Source organism: Sander vitreus, chromosome 9, assembly GCF_031162955.1.
Source record: "Sander vitreus isolate 19-12246 chromosome 9, sanVit1, whole genome shotgun sequence".
In the NCBI taxonomy this organism is placed as follows: Eukaryota; Metazoa; Chordata; class Actinopteri; order Perciformes; family Percidae; genus Sander; species Sander vitreus.
Window position 1 is genome coordinate 22985051 of NC_135863.1, and position 19776 is coordinate 23004826.

Genomic DNA, 19776 nt, shown 5'->3' on the forward strand with positions numbered 1-19776 from the left:
CCTCCTCTTACAGGAATAAACCTGCACCGAATATCCTGCATCTCTTCCTGCTTCTAAAAAACTAGTAAACAGAAGTAACAGCCAGCATGGCAACTCTCCTCCGCAGACTGGCAGGGCCCATGTGCTTATCGAGGCGGTGGCTGGGAGTGATTCTGCGGGAAACGCATGGCCGAACTTCCCATCGTATCCCCCTGAACGGACTGCTTCCCGGTTGCGGTCGCCCTCTGACGGTGTACAGCCGCAGGCAGCACACGGCGGCAGGTCCAGTAACGTTAGAGGTGGATATAAAGCGGCTAGAGGGGGAAGACAACGGTAATGGTCATTGTACATTGTTCGAATTCACACCGACAAACTCGCCCTTCTGTAAATATACACATTCAGTGTTTGACAGACAACTTTTCAGCCATCCATCTGAGGCTACTGTAAAGCCTGTCGGCTATCTCCTGCATGCTGAACTGCACAAATATTAGACTTCGCTTACTTGCTAAAGAAGAACAGCTTATATTCTCACAAGTGCACAAAATTCTCTAGGGAAGTCCTGTAGCCTAATATCAGGAGATTCTACAAATTATTTACAGGAATCTGGACCAGTTTCAATTTTCCTCCCATGAAGTGGACGTTAGTGGAGTAAGTCGAGTTTCTTTTCGGAGCTGAAAACCACTATCAAAATGGAACATTTCTTGGAAATGCTGTGACTTTATGGAAGCCCATTCTTGCCAAGTACCTAAATAAAGACATGAAATGTATGCAAAATGATCTAATATGAGTGGAAGAGTTAAGTCAGTTTTTTTTTCTTGAAAGAGGTATGCAACTAAAAATGATTTGATTTTATTGATTCATCTTCTGGTTATGTTCTCAATGAGTGTATTAATTGTCAGAAAATAGTAAAAACATACAGTATCTTGCTCACATCAATTTCCTAGAACCCCAGATCCTTTCCAAAACCCCAAAGATATTCAGTCATTTACAATATAGACAGAGAGGATCTAATTATTATTCATTGATTATCAAAGTTGTTCCCCATTATTTTTGCTGTCAATTGATTATTAAATTGACCAATGTTTTACTAATTTAATCAGTTATAATTGCGTATTTTTAAGTCATAATCATAAAATATGCTATTTCTTTTCTTTAAATTATTGCTGATTGTATTCCATTTATTTATGTCCCTGACAGGAATAAGCTTCCGTACTGACTTGACTGTAAGTTATGAAATAGTACATGAAGATCACACTGTGCTTACATCAGTAGTTGATGAACCCACAGTTTTGGCATTCGAAAACAGTCAATCGATTAAAAACGATGAAAATAAACCATTCGTTGCTGCCCTCTCTCTCCCTCCTGTTGCTCTCTCTTTCTCAGGGATAGTAGAGGTGTTGATGTGCCGACACAAGGCAAAAAACGCTCTGGGCCATATGTTTGTGTCACAGGTGAGCAGACCTGTACATGCACTCACTCACTCACTCACTCACTCACTCACTCACTCACACTGACCGAGGCACTGTGTCCCGTGTGTGCAGATGAGGGAGCTGGTGTCCACTCTGTCCAATGACTCGGCAGCTCATGTGGTTGTCTTCAGGAGTTTAGTGCCGGGGGTCTTCTGTGCAGGTAAGTGGTGTTTGGAGCATCTGAAACCTGACATGCCTCTGGATTTGGGATCAAAGCCTGTCTTAATGATATGTGTGTGTGTGTTACCACAGGTGCAGACCTGAAAGAGAGAGCTCAGATGAACCACCGTCAGTCTGATCTGTTTGTTCACGGCCTGCGATCCCTCATGACTCAGATAGGTAAGAAAGAGAGCCTGTAATGTTGAGAGTGAGCAGTTATCTCCCAAATAGTCAGGCCCTGAAAGTGCACATTGTGTATACACATTTGTGAACCTTCCTCTGTTCATTGTAATGCCCTTGCAGCATCGTTGCCCATGCCGACCATCGCGGCGATGGACGGCGTTGCCCTGGGAGGCGGTCTGGAGCTGGCCTTGGCCTGTGATCTCCGCACCGCTGGTGAGTGACCTCTGAACCTTCGCCTATCAACTCTGAACTGGATGAGTCTGCATCATGCTTGAGTATATTTCATATTCGTCTTTCCTCCCTTCAGGGGATGTTGATTGGGGATGTTGATTGTGTATGAAAGGGGATGTCATGTTCTCTTCACAGCTTTCACCAGTCCAGTCATATCAGATCAGTGGTTGAGTCCCAACAGGGCAGTGGAAGATATCAGCATCCACTTAAGATCATCTTTCTAGATGGACAACTCCCTCATACCATCAGTGTAGATTAGAGCAGTGGTTCTTACAGTATTGTGAAATACTGTGAAAGAAAAGGTGGCTCGAAGTTCTCGCAGCTCTATAGACCTGTGACGATGGGTCACGATTAGGCATTACTTGGTTATAAAGGGTCAGGACAGAATCTTCTATCTCAGCCTTTTGCCATTTTATTGACTAACCAATAATTGATGATAATTGATTAATAGGAAAAATAACCATCAGATTAAATGATAATGAAGATAATTAGAAAAAAAAGTTCAACGACCCTAATTGTTACTATTAGGTTAGTCCATACCGTCAGTCGATTCGGGAAACATCCTCCGAGCTAGAACCGACAAACAAATTACAGTATATCCAGCCTTTTCTTGAGTAAAATTCTCATCACACACTCGACGGCCATTTTAATTCCAGAGCTCGCCTCCCTACGTACACACGTTCCACCAAAACAAGTTCCTTCCCGAGGCTATTTTCCAGAGGCACCGTTGCTCTGTTAGTGCTTAGCGCCGCCCGAGACGATTGTGATTGGCTTAAAGAAATGACAATAAACCAGAGCACCATTTCTTCCATCCCGGAATGTTGTGCGGACTAGCCAGACCCTCCTCCGCAGCGCTGTGGAGGAAGGTCTGGCGGTGCGAGACTACTATTAGGTAAACATCTCAACTCAATTTCGGAGATTTTCAAGATTTCCTTTGGTTAGAAAAGTCAGTATTTCTAAACAAGCAGTGGTCAGTCATTACAAACTCTTGATAGTAAAAATGCTTAATAGTGAGGAAATGTGGATAAAATGATAGAAGACATATAGAGTAGTCCAGGCATGAAAGTCTTCCAAATTCATATAATTTACTTAGTGTAAAGATCACATGTTGTATTAAGAGCTGGAACAAGCCTGTACAGAATATACTGTATATGATACTGGCAAACTGTGGAAAGGGATGCTTTTTACCAACCTAAAGCTACTTCAGGGAAAATAAAAGGCAAAACTGGATGTTAAGGGGTTAAGCTTTTGAACTATTTAAAAATAAAAATAGAAATCCACAATAAAAACCCATAGCGGTCATGCTAAAAACAAGCGTGCTGTTGTTCCTGTTCACCCAGTTTTAATGATCGGCTGCTGAGCTCAGGGACTAATGATAGCTGGTGAGGCCAGACACATCTGCCCAGCTGTTCATGGAGCTGAATATACATGTGATTGGTTAAATTGGTCGTGGCAGCTCGGTGATTGGCTGAGCGCTAATGAGCTATGTGAGCAGGTGTTTGCATCTGTTGCTCTGACAGAGGATCAGTCAGACTTTACGCCCTTGCCATCTTAATGGCACTGAGCGGCAGACCTTCAACTGTCCTCTGTGCTTGTGTGTGTGTGTGTGTGTGTTTCAGCCTATTCTGCACAGATGGGTCTGATTGAAACGACACGGGGGCTGCTTCCAGGGGCGGGTAAGACAAAAAGAAGGCACAAAAATGACATTGCAAAATACTGAATGTTTAAGTAGCGAGACAAAGCAGCTGTGAGAAGTTGACCTGGAAGTGGTTTGTCCTGCAGGGGGCAGTCAGCGGCTGCCACGGACGGTCGGCATCACTCTGGCCAAAGAGCTCATCTTCACAGGTGGTGTTACAGGAGCGCTGACATGTTGCTGTACACACAAGATGCTTATCGTGTATCACACACTCTTTCTCCCCATCTGTCTGTGTGTGTGCGCGTCTGTTATCAGGTAAGCGTGTGGGAGGTCAGACAGCTCTGGAGATGGGGCTTGTAAATAGAGCTGTAGAACAGAACCAGACAGGAGACGCTGCCTACAGAGAGGCATTCAGCCTGGCCAGAGAGATACTGCCACAGGTTAGCAAACAAACGCACACTTTTTCACTCAGATACTGATGCATCCCTCCTCCCCCTCCAGGCAGCCACCTGCTCTCTCACCTCCTCCTCCCTCCTTCTCTCTCTTTTCATCCACCCATCTCCTCTGACTCCTTGCATTCTGCCTTTCTCTCTTCCTTGTGTTTTCTTCCCCCCTCGCCATCCACTCCTCCCTCTCTCCAGGCCTCTGTCGCTCCATATTTCTTTCACTCCAGTTCAGATGCCCGCAGTTGGCAGGGCCAGAGTGGCAGTCGAGTAGAGAAATGGACCACAAATAGCACCCCACACACACACACACACACACGGTGAAAAAAGTATTCAGATCCTTTACTTAAGTAAAAGTACTAATCCCACACTGTAAAAATACCCTATTACCCAAGTAAAAGTCCTGCATTGAAAATGTTACTTAAAGGCGCAGTAGGTAAGCCTTATAAAACTACAAGCAGGTAATTAAAAAATAAATCTGGCTCCCACCGCTCCCTGTTCAGATGCACCAATCAGGGCCGGGGGGGGGGGTGTCTAACACTCAATCACTGCTCATGCACACGCATTCATTCTCCCTTGTGGGGGGGAGGGGCTTAGGAGAACGTTTTGGGCTTTAGCAGAAAGGGGGGGAGGGACTGAGAAGTTGTTGATGTTCAAATTTTTTGGCTAAGTTCTGGATCTTCGCAATCCTACCTACAGCACCTTTAAGTAAAAGTATGTAAGTATCATCAGGAAAATGTACTTAAGTTTTTAAAAAAAGTATGCAATGCAGAAAAATCCATAGTAGCTGCAGCCAACAACTATTTGTCTGCTATTTCATCACTAAATTCACTTTTGAGACTTTATGCGTGAAATCAACTGTGTAGAGTTTGAATATGGGCAGTTTTACAAAAATGTATGGCCAATTGCACATTTGCTCTGAGGTTGTTGGATTTGAGAAGCTCCAGTCTGTCGGGACAGCCAGCTGGTGGAGGCCGGGATCGCTCGCTCGCCGGCCGACCAGCGATGCTCACAGACCATGCTGTCAGCTGGAGCTCTCTTTCGATGTTTTAACTTTCATGGTGATGGCTGTAATGGTCAGTATCATGGTGTATTATTGATACCATCAGTCTAACTTTTTCATTTGTGGCCCAGGCTCCTATCGCTGTGCGGCTGGCAAAAGAGGCAATAAACCGAGGCATTGAGGTACATTGTGATTCATAGATTTTATCTTTATACATCAGGGATGGTAGTACTGAAATCTGTCTCTTCCAGGTTGACATGAGTTCAGCAATGGCAATAGAGAGGATGTGTTATGCTCGGGTAAGACTTCCAGTGCTTATTTCATGTTTTGAAAATACTATACCTTTTGCATGCGATTGTTGTGAGTCAGATTGAGTGAGTCAGAAGTTGGGTTCAGCTTTGACGCTCCCTCTGACGTTTGTGAAACCCTCTGAGGCTGTCTGCAGTCACTCTGCTGTAACCCTTACTGTGTCTTCAGGTCATCCCCACACGGGACAGACAGGAGGGAATGGCTGCCTTCATAGAGAAGAGACCCCCGCGATACACTGGGGAATAAACTCTTTTGCACTATTGGATTTCTCTCTCACGGACACACCTCATGTCCATAACCTCATATCTGATAGACAATTAACACCCATTGATTGTGTGTGTGCAGCCCAGCCAGTATCAATACATTAGTTAGGGTCAGGATGAGTTGTTTCCTTTTGTGACATTCAGGATGAGACTTTGATCAAAACTATGGCACAAAAGTATGCTGGTTATCAAACTTGTGAATCTTATATTTGGAATAAAAATAAAGCAACAATCTCCAGTTTATGGGAATGTACATTCTTTATTTCCAAATCTCAGCAGCAACATGGCACAGGCATAGCAAACATACACAGCATCTTGACTTCTTCCATCCGATTTAAACTTGATAATTAAAGTGGCCTTTATCCAATAAGTATTCAGAGGTTCTACTAAACAATCCCAACACATCAGGAGCAACAGAAAAAAAGAAAAAAAAAACACAGATTCTGTGTCATCTGCTGCTCTTTGCCCTTCTTGAAACTGATGAGATCAGCTCAGGACACATGTGCAATTAGCAAGCTTATACAACAACTGATTTACAGAAAACAAGGCCAAAATTCACTGAGCAGATAAGGTGATGTGTGCTTTGCTGATAGCTGTTGTAGGGTACCATATAATAGCCCAATATATTATCTTTGCCATGAACATATCGTCTATACAAGTCCTGTGACCTGTCACCGCTATTCTTACTTAAGCCAAAAATCCACTTTTCCTCAAAAATGTTGTATTTGGGGTTTGACAGAAGTTTGTCAATGCAACATTAGTTGTGATTGCATAGAGAATGATGATGGGGCCTTGATGAGAATCAAGACCCCCAATGAATTCTCTGGACAGCAGAAGAGTATCTAATAAAATGGCATCCTGGAGGATACTAATGTCACAGTCATTTCAGTACAGAAAAATACTCAGGAATATTTCTAATAACATCCCCACTTTCTCCAGGTAAACAGTGTTTCTTCTCTTTTCACTTTGTTCTGTACTCCTAATTCTCAGATAAACAAACTATAGAACATAGATTATAATTTCCATGCAACCAGATCCAACCAGTCCTGAACAAACAATTACTTTTTCTTTCCTTTTCTATTATGTACAAATTACATACACTCTTAAGATGCAGCTACTTGTACAGACGTACAGTACATACACACATGCTCACACCGAAGTGCTGTCTCTGTCTGTGTCTTTAAGATGCAGTGGAAAGCACAGCGAACATACCAATATATATATATACACACACACACACACACACACACACACACGCTTCTCAAAGAGGAAACCGCTGTGACACAAAACATGTACAACCATCATGAATATACTGACCACATCATTATTGCAACGTGTCAAAAGTGGACACAATTGATGGTATCATTTGAAATTATTGTACTCTGGATCTTAATTACAGCACTGCTGGTTTTGCCGCTGACACGACTGAACGTATAGGAAAAGAAAAATGCAACGGAGCTTCTCAAAAGAGATAGAACTTCTCTAAAAATGTAGGTTTTCATCTTTAATGTTCGGAACATTTGAACCCCACTGAACACACCCTAGGCAAGTGCCCTGTCACATCAAATCAAAGCTAGCTTTTAGCTGATATAAGACTAAATAAAGAGAGCAACAGCAGTATTGAGGACCCAGAGGCGTTAAGCAGCCATTCCTAAAATGAACAGTACAAGCATTCAGACAAACTCCGGCATGCTTGAGCTCACAGCAGTGTCGTGTGTATATAAAGAGCTAAATTGACCAATTCAGACAACCAGAGAGCCCTCAGTAACATATGGGAGCTTGAGGGTGTCAACCATAGAAACAGAATGAGAGCAGAACAGACACTGAACTGTTTGCCGTGGTCATTTGACTAGTCGAATGGCTAGACTAGAAGATGGCACTCGGCAGTGTGCATCGACAATTGAAGTAGAATGAGGAAGCCCGCTACAGTCACAGTTCTTTGCGATGGCAATGGTGCACATAAAAATGGCCGCCGCTCTGACCATCCTGCTATGTTAATTTGAATGCCCCTTCTACTCTCATTCTATTTCTGTGGTATCGCCCTCAGCGGAGCTTCAGGGGGTTCGATCCCAAACCTTTTTCTTTTTTTTGTACGGGTGCACGGACCGTTTTTTTTTTTTTTTTTTGGTACGAAAATCATTATCATGCCAATGTCAGACTATTGAGCGAGCACAGACACACACTTCAAGTTGAGATTTAAGCTTCACTAACCAACAGTTCTCATAATTACATTTTTTAAATCACAAGATTAGCACACAGAAATATTTCAGTTTTGAAACAAACACAAAGAAAATAAATAGATTTAGTGTGTGTGCAAAGAAATGCGTAGTGTCCGTCCTTTAATGTTTACTTTCCTGGGATTCTTGATAAAATGTGTGTTGGGGGGGACGCGCGCACACACACGCACACGCGCACACACACACACACACACACCTCTGTGGTGGGACCCCGCTATTGGTCTGGGAGCCTCATTTAATAAAGTAAATGTATGAAAAGCCTCCAGCCATTGTGAGACCGACATAACAAATGACCACTAGTGTACGAGTCTTTACCTCTGGGAGGGTTTTGTGGCGGCAGCTGGAGACTTGTGTGCAGGCTGGCCGGTGCGGGCCCTGTGGCGCTGCAGGCTCTCCAGAATGCTCTTAGCCAACAGTTTGACGTCTTTGTGGGTCTGTGGGTGTGTATGAACCAGCTCCAGCTGCTGCAGGCCGCCCTCCTCCAACAACATGCTGCAGTAGCGAGCGGCTGCGAACACACGGGGTGAATACAACGTCAGATCTGTCAGCCGTTTTTGGGTAGGGTGAATAAGTAACTTGCCTAAACAGATTTCAGTAAGTTATTTGTGAATGAGCTCAGTTATAAAACTAGAATAACAAATTGTTCTGTATGTGCATGTATCTGTCTCACCGTTCTTGCTGCAGACATGCTGCATGGCCCAGGCCGCCCACAGCTGGACCCCGGGGGTGTGAAAGCACTCCAGTAGGGGAAAGAAGGGGTTAAATGACCTAAAGAATGAGAGACAATAAGAATATATTTTAGTATGTACTCTATGTCACATGTTCATGTTGATGTTTTGACTGTGTGTCTCTATAGCTTTATAAGAAAGGTATGTACGCTCTATATAAAAGAACATTCTTACGGACTTGTTTTTCAAGGCGCTCTCTAAAATTAACTTGTACAGACATGATTTAGGTAAAACATCCTTAATTTGTTTCACAGCCACTGCTGAATCACGTTTATTAAGAAGCTGCATCTCACCTGTAGGCCACCATTTCACACTCAGGCGCGGGCCACTTCATAATGACATCATGCTAGGGAGAGACACATATGCAAAAAAATAAATAAATAAAATAAAATGATTCAAATAACCTTTTCAAAATAACTGTGTGCACGTATCTATGCGTCTACGAGTTTATGAGTCGTTTCTGCTGATTCCTACCAGTTGTTCCAGCAGCGAGGATCGAAGCTTGGGGCTGAGCGTCCAGGCTTCCTCCCCTCGGGACGTCAGATGCGCAAGGATGCCCGCGGCGAAGTAGCTGACCTCCACCTCTGGGCTGTGCAGCAGGGTGCTGATGTGGTCCAAGAACCCCTGCACCATCAGCTCCACATGCAGCTCCCCGACCTCTGCTATGTTGTTCTACACAACAAAAAGGTGAAAAAAAGGAAATGATGATCTTTTAATATTGTAAATGTATTCAACTTTCTGTTTTTCTACACGGTAATAAGAAAGCAGTAAACTCACCAGCAGACCGAGGACCTTCTGCTGAATAGAGGACTCTTTGGGGAAGGACTGCAGGGGGGGGGGGGAATATGGGAACAAAACAACAGTGAGTCAGCCCACCCCAAAAGCACATACATACATACATACATACTTTTAGAGAGCAACGTGTGTTGATGTGTGTGATGATTAACTAGTATGGTAATCTGGTCCATGTTGTTGTTCATTTAAGGCTCCGACACACCAACCCGACGGCCGAGCGTCAGCAGAAAAGGCAGTCGGACTGATCAGTCGGCTGCCGTCTCTCAAAAAAGTGCCTTGGAACACACCGAAGAGACGCCGACTTGAGCTTACGTTCTGCGTGTGCGCGAGAACGTAAGCTCCATAACAGCGTCTCCATAACAGCAGGCGGCGCTAATCTTTATTGTCGCCCAAAAAAAGAAAAACGGAAATGACGGAACATGTCTATAGACCTAGTAAACACAGAGCACGCTGTCGTCAGTCACTGTTTTCATCAGAGTGTCGATCGTAGTCAAGAAGGATCGTTGTCGTCGTTACTCGCTGAACGGAAGAAAATACGATGGCTGGTAATAAGAAGATACTGGCGTTGTCAGCTCTCGGGCTTCTTCTTGTGGAAGAAGCACTGATTCGCTAGTCAAGGGCTGGCACTCCACCAATCAGATTGGTCATTGAGTCCGACTACCCACTGGCCGATTCAACAAGTCAAATCGGCCAAAATGAAGGCGGACGGCTCCTCCGACTGACGACGGTGCGGAACACACCGAACAGACTCGAGTCACCGACCTCGCCAGACTGTCCGACGGCCGATTATTGGGTTGGTGTGTCAGAGCCATTACATGTACATGTTGACACTTCTGTGTACCTACCTCTAGAACTTTAATAAACAGGTCCAGGCCCTGGTTCTCAATAAAATGGCGGCAGGTTGTTGGCGATTCATCAGTGAGGTTCCAGAGTGCACTCAGTGTAAATTTGAGGGTGGCGTCCACCACGCCCTGAGTAGCCTTCTGGTGCACAATGTGGAGCAGTTGCTGCAGGGGGAGGAGGGAGCATATTAGCAATAAAAGGTGTGACTTTTCGTTGGTAAATTATTAAAGGTGGAAGAGAAAAGAGCGGAAATGAGAACCTTACCTTCACTATGAACAGCTCTGCTCCCAGCTGAGCCGTCTGCTCTGTGGACAACTGGGAAAAGCAAACGTCTACGCGTTTAGGAATAACACCACACATGTGCTGAGAATGCATTAATAATGTAATATTTATAGAACACAACATATACCTTTGCAGCCAGTATGGAAATGATAGCCACAGCCATCCTCTGCATGTTCTGGTCTTCATGGTTGCAGAGCCACTGCATCACTAGTTTGGCAGCTTCAAACCTTGCAAACAGGGAAAGGAAAACATTTCTACTGTAAACATAAAACACCTTTGACAGATGTTTTAGGTTAAGACCGCCTAATTATTTAACTATTTGGTTTCCTGCTATGCTTCCACTAAAGCACATTTACTGCTTCAATCTCTTAGATTATCATTTATTTTAAACTGACTTTGCACCCATTTGAAATGCATATTATAAATAGATTAGGGCTGTCAGCGTTAATCGCGATGCGATTAAGGGCCGATGCGATGTGATTCATTTATTTATTTATTTTTTAAAATCGCATTAATCGCAGGCCGCCATTTATTAATTTATTTTACACTTCACTCTGCTTTGCGTCATGCCCAACAGGCTACTATTTTGGTGCCCTTTGCAGCACCTTTACTTATCATCAAGCTGCCACTTCCTCGTAACACATCCTGCTGCTGCAGGCTGCAGGCATGATGGAGAAACACAGCAGCAATGAAATCCTGAATGGAGCTTTTTATTTTCCAAAACTCCCAGACGGCTCGTAGACAAGTCGAAAGCCATATGCACGTTGTGTAAAGCCAAATCAAAATATCACCGAAGCACGTCAAGCTGGAGCTACCAGCTACGAGCTAAGCATAGTAGTACAGTTAACGTGATGCTACCAGCTAGCATGCTACCCACTCAGGCAAAGCAGTATTTTGGAGAGTGCTGCTTGCCGACCTGTGGATGAAACCAAATCCCAAAAAATGACTACAGCTCTTGTGAAACGGTTGGCAACTAACTGCAGACCTGTCAGCATTGTAGAGGACTCGGGTCTTAAAGATGTACTACGGTTGGCATGTTCTGACCCGTCTCATTGCCGTCGAGGGGGACAGCCCCCCCCACACACAGCCTGTATGACACGGGGAAAGCAGCCACACTGCTGCAAGGTGCTGCAAACGCTGTCTCATTAACCGGTGATCACTGGACGTCAGTGAGTAGTCAACATTACTTAGGAGTTACTAAACACTATATTGACTCTGGTAAGGATAGGGATTTTTTGTTTTTTAGTTAGGTACTTGGAGGAATTGTGCAATAATGACAGATTCACACATTTTTCTTTTGTTTACAGTAAAATAATTACAAATCTTAAAATCAAGTTCATAAAGTAACTTTCTTTGCATTCATTTGATTCCCAATCAAGATACACTGGTAAGAATTGCTTTCCATTGTTAATATGTACTTAAAAACTGTTCTGAAATGCAAAATAATAGAATTTTAATCATGTGATAAAATATGTGATTAATCGCGATTAACTATAGACATTCAGCGATTAAAAACAATCGTTTGACAGCCCTAAAATAGATACTATAGCAGTATTTCTCACCTGTTGAATGGAACCTCCTGCAAAATGCGATCACTGCACAGAGACAGCAGGCAATTCTTCTGCAGCTATAGACAGAGAAATCAAAACAGCCATCATTGACCTCACACAATCTGTTATTGTACTTTTCTCTTCTTATCACTGGGTTCTATTATACAGGCCCAGTAAAAATGTGTCTACGAAATCTTATCTCACGTCTGAGTTGGTACTTTGGGTTTGTAATTGCGAAAAGATAACATTATGTGTTCTGTTCTCCTGGTGCCCATTTTACTATATATATAACTATATATAACTATATATATATATATATGATAGATATATATATATATATATTTATTTTCCCCTCTCTCAGATATTTCCAAACTAACAGTGTCCCACCCGGAGCTGCCGACCCGCTACACTCAGACAAGGCTTCCAACCCCCAGATCTCCCTCAAGCTTCAATTATTACTCTGGTAGCTCAGGCTTATGTCTAAAGTTTATTTACGTACACAAGCAGGTTCTGAGTGTGAATGAAGAATATATACACATGTAGCTGAAAAATATCGGGATAAATGTCTGAACTGGCTAAAGAATCTGTGCTTAACAGTCCATACTGAATATAACTTATTGAATACAAATTCATACAATTTAATGGAGAAATGCAATAATGAAAACTGTGTTACTGACTTGTTGTAGCTCAGCAGAGACAGTTTTCTATAGTTATCTGTGTCTTGCTTGGCTTGTCCATCATTGATGGAACTGATGACATGCCACACACACAAAAGTATTTGTATAGTCATATTTAATCCATGATAAGGAACTCTTCCATGGAAAAAAAAAAAAAATCAAATGCCCGTTTTCTCAAAGTTCCCTGTGCTGGTAAACTATCAGGTGTGACAGCCATTTTATTGTGATTATTTTAGGACTAGGACAGCAGTGCAGGCATTACTAGGCCTGTAACAATTATTACATAATTGTCTAATTATCAATATGTTTTACATAATTGCGGTTTCTTTGTTTAACTGCAATGAATTTAACATTAACATTAACATTTAACATTAGCTAAGGTCCTAAGCACTAAGCCTGTTGATGGTAATTGTTGACTTTGTTAAGATATGCTATATTGTAATAATATAACTAATTCTTGGTCAGACTGTTAAGCTAAAGCGATGTTAGTTGTTGGCATATGACCCCATATACGTTCATGGCAACAAACATGACAGAAAAATGTTTTATGATAATAAAGAGGCATGGTTTACTTCGTAGGCTGTGTACCTGTGTGATTACACTATCTGGGTCACATAACAGTGATATACTGTATAACCAAAAGGCTTACCCTGGGATTCATTCAAAACTTTGTTTTGTTTAAAAAAGTAATAAATAAATAAATATTTTCAAATTTGACTGAGAGACAGTTATATTGTTAATCTCAATTATTTCTGAGACAAAATATGGAACTATTACAGCTCTAGGCATGACGCTACCTGTTGGTGGTTGGGGAACGTCCTCATGGCCTCCAGTAGCAGCTGAGTGACGATGCTCAACAGTCGCACTGGCATTCCTGCTGCCAGGTCCTGCTTCGTCAGGTTGAACACACAGGCACTGGCTGCCAGCTGGACATTCAGAGTCGCAGGGTGATTCTTCATACCCAACACTACCAGCTACAAAATACAAGAGAAGAAGGAATTCATATTACTTTAAGTGAGACAGACGAGAAAGTCAAAGCGTGCGGAAATTGAGTCGGGGTTGTAGGGCTTTCACATAATATTCTTAAAAGAGGAAACTTGACGCTCCATCGCTTATCAGATAAATCTGATTAGGATCTGACACTTTATGTGTTCCTTAAACATGCTCAAACAATGTAGTATGATATTGTTTTCTTAGAGATAAGGGAAAACAATCTTAATGAGATTGAGGACAATTATTTACACTCTCTCTCTCTCTCTCTCTCTCTCTCTCTCTCTCTCTCTCTCTCTCTCTCTCTCTCTCTCTCTCTCTCATCTAGCACTTTGGAGAAGTGTTCTCTTCACAGATGAACCCTAGCACCAGATACTGACTGGTTTTCGGACCCCCCCCCCCCAATACAGTAAAACTGCACATTTTAGAGTGGCCTTTTATTGTTGCCAGCCTCAGTCACACCTGTGCAATAATCATGCTGTCTAATCAGCATCTTGATATGCCACACCTGTGAGGTGGATGGATTTTCTCGGCAAAAGGAGAAGTGCTCACTAACACAGATTTGTCAACAATATTTGAGAGAAATAAGCCTTTTGTGTACGTAGAAAAAGTTGCGTTTATAATTTTGTTCAGTATATTTTCCAAGTAGAATACTGTGGGCTCACCTTGAGGATGTCGGGCCTTGGTTTCTCCATGACATGGGTCAGGCTGAACAGATGAAACAGAGCTTCTCTCACAAAACCTTCCCTCTCACTGTAGCGACGCAGGGCCTCGCAGATCTGAGTCTCGTTGGCTTCCCCCGTTACCTGTTTACACAGAAAAGACAGTTTACTCGAGCAAACCTGGATTTCTACGCACAGTGTTGTCAGTGTTAAAGTACACATCTATAGCTACCTTTAGATTTCCTTCTCCAGAGAGAAAGTCCGAAAATCCAGCATCTGTGGCCAGAAGTCCCACAAAGGTCATCCCTGGTCTCTTCTCAACAAATGCCTTAACTGCTGCATCAGTCACCTGCAACGTTCACACATGTGAGAAATGACAACTTGGCTCTAAAGCCTGCTCATTTCTTTGGGTAGACAGAATAGAATTCTTTATTGTTATTGTACAGGATACAATGGAATTGGATGGCATTCCTCTTGGTGCTTTGCAAATAAATAAAATAGAATTTAAAAACGTAAAAAAAAAAAAATGATATAGATAGATAAACATAAAAACACACACCTGTTTCCTTCCTGACACATCCAGGGAAACCAGAGAGGGAAGGATCCCTGGCTGTCCAAGCAGTTGACGAGCCACGTCAGAGGTGAACTGCTTATCATCACTGATGTCCAGGTGCTGCATGAGTGGTGTTTCACACAAACACACAATAGTATTTTTAGTAAAAAAAAGCTGCGGCTGGTGAAATCACAGAGAAAGTGTTCTTCTCAGCACAAATCAATCACATAAAAACAGGTTTAATAGTAGACACGCAGTGTAAAACTTCATCCTTCCACTAACCTGCAATACACCCAACTGGCCTATGACTCCCAGCAGCTGAGCAGTGCTCATCTCCAGCCTTTTCAGCTGGTGCAGTGTTAGTGAGCGCAGCTGCTCTTTCAGGCCCAGCAGTGGGCTCAGGTTGGTAACTGAAGTGTTGGAGAGATCGAGGCTCTCCAGCCGAGGCAGGGAACACACGTCGACGAGCCCGGAGTCGTAGAAGTCTACGTTGGCTAGAGAGAGGGAGCGGAGGCCCTGAAGGGAGCTGAAGGGATACCGGATTGGTTCCTCCAGAGAGGACATCGTGAGACCTGTTAAGACAAGTCGCTGGAGGGACTCCTGTAGGATGTTTGGGGGGGGAAGTTTCTTTTAATATCAAGGAAGAAAGGGTGGTTCGACATATTTGGTTTTTATTCACACAAGTTGACATAATCTCACTTTACCTGACAATATTTATTGGTGGCCAGTCCCTGTAGAATATCAGGAATAGTGAGGTCTGCATTGACCCTGGCAGCATCCAGCTCCAACAATCTGTGAGGGCAGAGGGCTTTCTGGAAGGCCTCTGCGGATATACGTGCTGTACGGATGCAGGCCCGTCTCAGCCGCAGGTATTCACAGTGCCGAAATACACCCACTGTGCTGTCATTCAACAGACCTGTAGTGGAATTAACTCGATTTAAGTATAATCTTTGGGTTCATGCAGAACTGAACAGGAGAACTTGCACAATACTGCCTTCATTTACCAATGGAAGGGTTTTGATTTAGGTGACATATAGTCTCGCATTGCCAGACCTTCCTCCACAGCGCTGCGAAGGAAGGTCTGGCTACTCCACACAGCATTCCGGGACGGGAGAAAAACATTCTCTGGTGTATTGGCATTTCTTTAAACCAATCACAATCGTCTTGGGTGGCGCTAAGTGGAGTGGTGCCTCTGCAAAATAGCCTCAAGGAGGTGAAACGGGCGTCGACATAGACTAGGTGACAGACAACATACTTAATCTTTTTGAGGGTATAAAAGAAGCTGTGGAAGGTCAACCAGGAGACATATGGAAGTTAAGAATTTTTGTTTTTATCAAGTGATGATTGTATTTAAATATTCAACAAGGGATAGTTCGGCTTTCTTGAAGTGAAGTTGTATATGGTACTTCTCGATAGTCAGTGTATTGTAAAAAAACAAAAACAAAAAAAAACTACACTATAGATCTCAACTGTAGGCTCAGAAATCACCAACTCTGCTCAGGATTGTCTGTAAAGGTCCAGGTTTACCTTCAGTAGCCATTTTGGCCAGCAGCTGGTCTGCTAGCTCCTGTGGGAAGAGTACAGCCTCTCTGAAGCACAGGGAGCCATCAGGGCGCTTCACACAGAAACACTCCAGATTTTGGCTCACATGGGTCAGGCACAGGTCTGTCAGAGCCGGTGGAGATGTCTCATCCTGAAAACATAAAGGGAATGTTTTTTTTTATGTAGATGCAATTAATGTTACGTCAATGTGTTGATATACAATTTTTGAAGTAATGCGGCTTAATGACTGAGCACATACAAATACGTCACACAAATTACCTGAAGGAGAAACAAACTCACCGTGTTTAGGAAACTACAGGCCATGGTTTTAAAAAAAAAAATAAAAAAAAAGAGTCTAATTTTAGCTTATGCAACCGAGACTGGTGTCTTTTCCACCACGGAAAAAAGGAAAGCTTTGCTTGCTAGCCGTCGAGCGGCTCCGTTTTTAGCCGTTTCAGTTTGCAGTGTTCACCTGTCTGAGTGCTTGGCGATGTGCTAACCTGTTTGACAACACCGTAACGTTAACTATGGAAGAGCAGCGAGCACCGACGATCGTTAGCGACGAACCAGCTAGCTCACTTGTTGTCTCCTCTGTTGTGGAAAATCTCTCTCCATGTTTAAAAAATTCATATTTAAAAAATATCGACTAATCACTTTAGCGACCGGAGCTCCGAATTGCGAAACCAGTATAGGAATTTTTTCACAGCCCGCAGACAGTAAACAAAGGTCACAGCACAGGAAGTACATTAGCGAGGGGGGCTGGACTACGGAAGCCTGGAGAGGGTTATGAAACTAGGAAGAGATCCCATGTAGAAGACACGCATGACCGTGCTCTTGTTCTGTTTTCTAGGGGAACTATTTAATAATGAATTATAGTGCTCTTTTAGAACAACTTAACGGTTAACGATAGCCATCTCTATTGAGCTTTTTATTTTAAGGAAACGGTTTTGTAACATCGCTCACTAACTCATTCACCAAGGTCACAAGTAACGTTACCAGTGGATGTAGTGGGAGCTAAGCCTTCAGCACATGCGGTTATAGTAACGTTAAAAGTCACAAGTGCAAAACAAAACAAAAAATATGGCTGGACTTATAAACTTTGAAGATGAGAATGAAGTGAAGCAGTTTTTGGACAATTTGGGAGTGGAGTACAGTTTCCAATGCTACAAAGAAAAGGATCCTGAAGGTAAAATGCCTGCGCTGTTCACAGATCAATGGTGCTGAAACACTGGGCACCAGCTAGAGCTGGACCGAGATGAACATTGAATGCTTGATGTTAGTGATGTTTGTCTCATCATTTATGCTTGTGCCATGTTCTTCTTAGGGTGCCAAAGGCTCTCAGACTACTTGGAAGGGGTGAAGAAAAACTATGAATCTGCAGCACAAGTGCTCAAACATAACTGTGAAACAAATGGACATGGAGAGAGCTGCTATAAACTGGGGGCTTATCATGTCACAGGCAAAGGTAAAACAAGAATGTGGCTTAGGCCTATTGCTTTTCTGAAGTTTGTGAGTGACATTACATCGTGTGTCGCACACATTGGGACAACATTGTATGTATGTATGTATGTATGTATGTATGTATGTATGTATGTATGGGACTAATACCATGATTAGCAGTTGCTAGTATTCAAGCAAAGTACAATGTACTTTATAATCTACTACATATTACATTATATATTTATAGCTGTATTGCAGTCACTGGTTACATTGCAAGATAACGTTTTACAAGCAAAATATATAAAAACCAAATGAAATATGCTTTCTTGGAGTTTTAATCATCCAACAGTAATATGAGGTAGTTAGTAACTGAACCACCTACTACATATAAATTAGTGCTAGTTAGTTTAAATGAGTAACTGGCTAATCGATTGTCAAAACATTAATCAAAATTCAATAGTTATCATGTCAAAATGCAAACAATTTGCTGTTTAATAGTGTTAAATGTGAGGATTCACTTTTCTTTTTCATATGATTGTAAATTCAATGCCTTTGGAGTTCTACTATTTTGTCAGGTTAAAAAAAAGCAACTTTAAGGCAAAAGTGTAGGGTCTTGTAAATTGTGATGGGCACTTTGTGTATTTTCCTTTGACATTTTGTACACAAAGCATTCAAAAAAGATTGTAAATATAGTTTACATGTGAACACATCAATATTTAATACTTAAAATAAGTACTTCTAACAGTACTTCCAATTAGGTCTTTTAATGGTATGTCTACAAATGGTAAGAAAAAAATGGTATGTATTCAAATGAGGGATTTGAATTTTTCCCACCAGGTGGAGTGACTGAGTGTCTGAAAACAGCCTACTCCTGCTTTATGCGCTCCTGCAATAGCAACGGAAAGAAGTCTATAGATGCCTGCCATAACGTTGGTCTGTTAGCCCATGATGGACGAGTTAATCAAGAAGGACCCAACGTTACAGTAGCTCAGCAGTACTATGAGAAGGCCTGCGCTGGTGGCTTCGCTCCTTCCTGCTTTAACCTCAGTGCTTTGTTCATTCAGGGCAATTCCAAAGGACTGCCACCCGATATGAATCAAGCTTTGAAGTACGCTAACAGGGCTTGTGAGCTGGGACATGTGTGGGGCTGTGCCAATGCAAGTCGTATGTACAAACTTGGGGATGGCACAGAGAAGGACGACAAGAAAGCAGAGGAGCTGAAGAATCGAGCGAAGGAGCTGCATGGTTTAGAGAAAGAAAGGCAGCTCAAATTTGGGGAATGAATGTGACGCTTGATTCAATTATCATTGTTTTTGGTTTGCCTACACATCTGGTGTTCAGTCAGGTACAAGTACATGTGTGCAAAAACAAAACCTGTGCAAGGGTTCAAAGGTAGGAGATGATATGTTGTTTAAAAAAAGAATGGCTATGAATGTGTTTGCCTCATTTACAGTACGTAGACAGTCAAATTCCGGGAACAGTATTACTTGACTATCTGTTGGCAGATATCAGCCAAATGTATAGATAGAAATGTAATGCAATAAAATCAATTGTAATTCATGTACAGTAGTTGATTATTAACAATGCATTTAAAAGACCATATGTGGAAATGATGAGGCAAAAGCTTATAGGGTTAGTTTGAAGTTAGTATCATCAGATCAGCTTGTCATGTCATCAACCTTCATACAATACTATGTATAAAATGTATATCTAGTCTCTGTTATTAGTATGGCATAATGGGACCATATTTAGTTTAATTCGAACAAACCTTGACCAGACGTGAAGCCCTTAAATTGCGATGT

General features: G+C 42.4%; 3 protein-coding genes across 4 annotated transcripts; 2 read left to right on the forward strand and 1 right to left on the reverse strand.

Moving 5' to 3' along the window:
• Positions 1-5913, forward strand: echdc2 (enoyl CoA hydratase domain containing 2). Its single transcript, XM_078259391.1, has 11 exons — positions 1-312; positions 1363-1430; positions 1521-1608; positions 1701-1787; positions 1911-2003; positions 3641-3697; positions 3804-3866; positions 3973-4097; positions 5235-5285; positions 5355-5402; positions 5581-5913. Exons 1-11 carry the CDS (start codon positions 87-89, stop codon positions 5656-5658), a joined length of 984 nt encoding a protein of 327 aa, XP_078115517.1. The 5' UTR covers positions 1-86; the 3' UTR covers positions 5659-5913.
• Positions 5914-8071: 2158 nt separating this feature from the next.
• Positions 8072-17285, reverse strand: zyg11 (zyg-11 family member, cell cycle regulator). 2 transcript variants are annotated; one of them, XM_078259387.1, is made up of 17 exons: positions 16835-17285; positions 16520-16685; positions 15697-15908; positions 15275-15592; positions 14999-15112; positions 14672-14788; positions 14443-14583; positions 13585-13761; positions 12123-12187; positions 10688-10787; positions 10543-10593; positions 10281-10442; positions 9418-9465; positions 9115-9312; positions 8934-8986; positions 8583-8680; positions 8072-8492 (listed from the first exon to the last, which is right to left on the reverse strand). In XM_078259387.1, the coding sequence occupies exons 1-17, from the start codon at positions 16856-16858 to the stop codon at positions 8224-8226; spliced, it is 2313 nt and encodes a 770-aa protein (XP_078115513.1). In that variant the 5' UTR covers positions 16859-17285; the 3' UTR covers positions 8072-8223. The 2 variants fall into 2 exon arrangements, with proteins under 2 accessions (XP_078115513.1, XP_078115514.1); XM_078259388.1 differs by having other exon boundaries at positions 8072-8420; positions 16835-17284.
• Positions 17286-17292: 7 nt separating this feature from the next.
• On the forward strand, positions 17293-19534 carry coa7 (cytochrome c oxidase assembly factor 7). The gene is made up of 3 exons (XM_078259392.1): positions 17293-17720; positions 17859-17999; positions 18812-19534. Exons 1-3 carry the CDS (start codon positions 17615-17617, stop codon positions 19255-19257), a joined length of 693 nt encoding a protein of 230 aa, XP_078115518.1. The 5' UTR covers positions 17293-17614; the 3' UTR covers positions 19258-19534.
• Positions 19535-19776: the final 242 nt, after the last annotated feature.